Genomic DNA, 3,325 nt, shown 5'->3' on the forward strand with positions numbered 1-3,325 from the left:
TTCTATAAGCCTCCATGTAGCCACAGGTCATGCTATTGTTAAAATCAACTGTACCTAAGTTTGGTTGTGACGATGCTGCCACATGTACAGTACGTGTGTTTACTGTATATGTAATTTAGAAATAATTGTAGCTTATTTTTTATAATACAGAATTGCCCAGATAAAATCATCCCTGGGTATACAGAGGGATCCACACAATATATTCAATACAAGGAGCAAATCAGTCAGTGGTTTATTTATTCAGTGAATGTATTTTTGTTGACAAGCAAGAACTGAAGAAAAAAGATCACCCCGCAACATCTACAAGCAACCACAAGATGGCACAAGTGTGCATTAATTCATCGCATGAGGAGCTGACGTGCTGTGATTTGACATACATTATTTCTGTCAGAAGTTATAGTATATAATATGTATTACATTCCATTGAAGGTATGTTAAGTGTTAATGATTAAATATGAGTATGTTTAGGCTATAACATCATTAAGGCGTGAATAAGAATGTCTGCAATTTGTTTGTCTTGTTTATGTCTTTCCTGCACTTTCCTTTCTAGACTTTCTCTATATGTTCTCGCTAGATGTTATAAGATAAGAAAACAATATATCAAATGTAAAAATGTAAGTTATACAATACAATCACTTTATTTGTTACACTTTGTTAATTGTATTGATGTAAAGGTGCAGTGGATTAATAAATCACTTTCACTTTTCAAATTGTTAACTGAAAAAAGCTGAATGAGTTCCAAACAATACCAAAGTATACACAAACCCACCAAAAGTTAACAAATCAAAATAACTATTACAACCAAATAAAAGAAAACAAGGCAGATATTCACCATAACAAAAAAGCAAAGCAAAACGCAACACTCATTCTCCACAAGTTACAACCATAACCACAAATATGACAACATTCATGTTTTGATGGATAGGTACCAAGCAACTAGAATAGTTTGTAGCTTGATTCCATTTAACCTTAAACCTATATTAGAACGACATTTGGCTGTGTAAAATAATCCAAATATATCAGACCTTTTAACATTTGTTGAGAGGGGGGGGGGGGGCTGAAATTAATGCATCAAACAGTTGTTCAAGTTTCTCATAGGCCCTATACATTTCATGGTATATAGTTATTTTAGCAAACTGTTCAAAGTGGTGGATTTTACCTATAGGTTATGGAGTATAATAAACATCTATTGGAATACAAATTGATCAGTTCAACTAAGGAGGGCCAACATTGGCAGCTCTCACAAAATTAATCAACTACCCCGCACACCCATCGCATTTCAAGATTTTTTGCAACTTTAACACAAAAAGGCAATCTAAAAATGTTTTAGCACTACCAACTAGCACTAGTTCAATTACACAAAGAATATATTTCCTTCTGAGTTGAGCTAAATGCCAGTAAATGTAAAAAATATATTATTTACAATCCTACAAATTGTCCTCAATTCTCTGTGCAATAAATAATCATAGTTTCTTCTGGCCAGTTAACGGTTTCAAAAGAACCCGGAGCTGCTTCTTCCTGTCGTTCACACACCCTAGGTGAGTGTTGGCGGTCTGTAGACCTCCGTCCTCTCTGTAGACGAGCCCGTCGTTCCAGAAGAGATCAAAGCCACCCACCCTCTTCTCTTCCCCGGTAAGCCTCGCCTCCATGTCTATGATGTGTAAGGTGTCCTCCAGCATGTTATACTTCATCTCGTAGTCCTCCTGATTGCTGCCCGCCATCGACGGAGAGGCGTTCACTTCGATGAGCCACGGCTTGAGGTCCTTGTCCAGCAGGATGTCGTAGCCGTAGAGCTCGAAGCAGTGCTTGTCGTTTATGACGAGCTTCTGCACACTCTGCAGGCTATGAGTGAATATGTTATCCATGTCCTTGAGCATGGCCTCGACCGTCTCCGAGCCGTGTTTGGCGGTCAAGTACCGACGAAGCTGATCTATCTGCCACTTGCAGCCCTTTTCGGGATCGTAGGCGGGTGCCGTTCTTTGAACGGCTACGTTGGTGAGGTGCACGTACTCGTCGTGAATGCTGTTGAGGTCATAGCGTGTGGTGCAGATGCGGGCAAAGCCGTCCCGATACAACCAGGCCTTCAGAGGATTAAACGATGTCACAAGGACGTAGACTCTCAGATCAAATTTCTTGCCATTAATAAGGTAGGGGTTTTCTATGTAGCGCTGTACCACGTAGTTTGGCACTTGATTCTCTTCCGCCTGTTCGTCCAAGTACCGGAAGGTGCCGGCCTCCCTTTTCCAGTCCATGATGTCTTTCAGTTTTCTGAATAGGAAAATCCCCTTGCCCTCCCGCCCCGACACCGGTTTCATGATCCAAGTGCTGCCGGAGGATTTCTTGAACTCCTCCACAAAGAGGTGGTACTCGTTGGGGAGATCAAAGGTGCAGGGGTAGAAGTCACACTCGTCACCCCTTTCGAGGAGGGTTTTACGATACCTCTTCAGGTTCTTCACCATGCTGTTCTTTCGCGTGAGCTCGGAGCACTTGCGGAAGTGGCATATCCTCTGATGTTCCTCCATAAAGGATTGATCAAAGTTATCCTTCAGCCAGCTGATGTCGCACCAGTTAAAGTCCCACTGTTGTGTTTCATCCTTGATCTCATACCAGCCTGGTCTTTGCCGAAGAACATCCTGGATAGTGGGTAGCATGCCACATTTATAGCGCACACAGGTTTTCCCCTTACGCTCCACTAATTTCTTCTTATATTCTTCTACCTTCTTCTTTTCCTTTTCCTTCGTCTTATTTTTTGATGTTTGCGACATTTGAAAACCCGTCAACCCAAATACAAATTTTAAGACATTAAAGTTGTTACTTGATACTGGTTAGGGACACCCTGAAATTAAAGTAAAGCCTCGATCTCTCTACGTCTCTCTATTTCTGTTATCTCTACATCTCCACTACTGTCTACATTGAGCTGAGCGTCCAAAGGATCGTCACCCTACACGTCCTTATATAGGCTGAGTGAGTCTCTTATCTGACATCACACACACAAGGCAAACCGTTGCCAAACAATGCTGATTTGCACAGGCCTGTCCTGACTCTGGCATTGTATGCCCCCGGATTTCCGTTTACTTTACAACACATTTTTTGTGATCCCACCAATATAGTGAGAATTAATCTGTAATGGTAAAAGTGATACACACATTAAGACCGGGAACCGCATCTGTGTAACCACTTTAACCATTATTTTATACTTTGGCTATTCAAAAATAGCAGATCTACAAGCTCATATCGCGGCACCGAGTGCCGCGCTACGAGCTTGTAGATCTGCTATTTGTTTTGAAAGTTTTTGCAAATCTTTACAAATGTCTTCTAAATCCTA

General features: G+C 41.1%; 1 protein-coding gene across 1 annotated transcript; it reads right to left on the reverse strand.

The window, feature by feature from the left end:
- Positions 1–1,463: 1,463 nt before the first annotated feature.
- On the reverse strand, positions 1,464–2,765 carry LOC308093464 (putative tubulin polyglutamylase TTLL9; the record flags this gene model as incomplete). The annotated part of the gene is made up of 1 exon (XM_080439800.1): positions 1,464–2,765. One exon carries the CDS (start codon positions 2,763–2,765, stop codon positions 1,464–1,466), a length of 1,302 nt encoding a protein of 433 aa, XP_080295926.1.
- Between the last annotated feature and the right edge of the window lie 560 nt (positions 2,766–3,325).

Source organism: Gymnoscopelus braueri (genome assembly GCF_963280865.1).
Source record: "Gymnoscopelus braueri genome assembly, chromosome: 10".
NCBI classification, from domain to species: Eukaryota; Metazoa; Chordata; class Actinopteri; order Myctophiformes; family Myctophidae; genus Gymnoscopelus; species Gymnoscopelus braueri.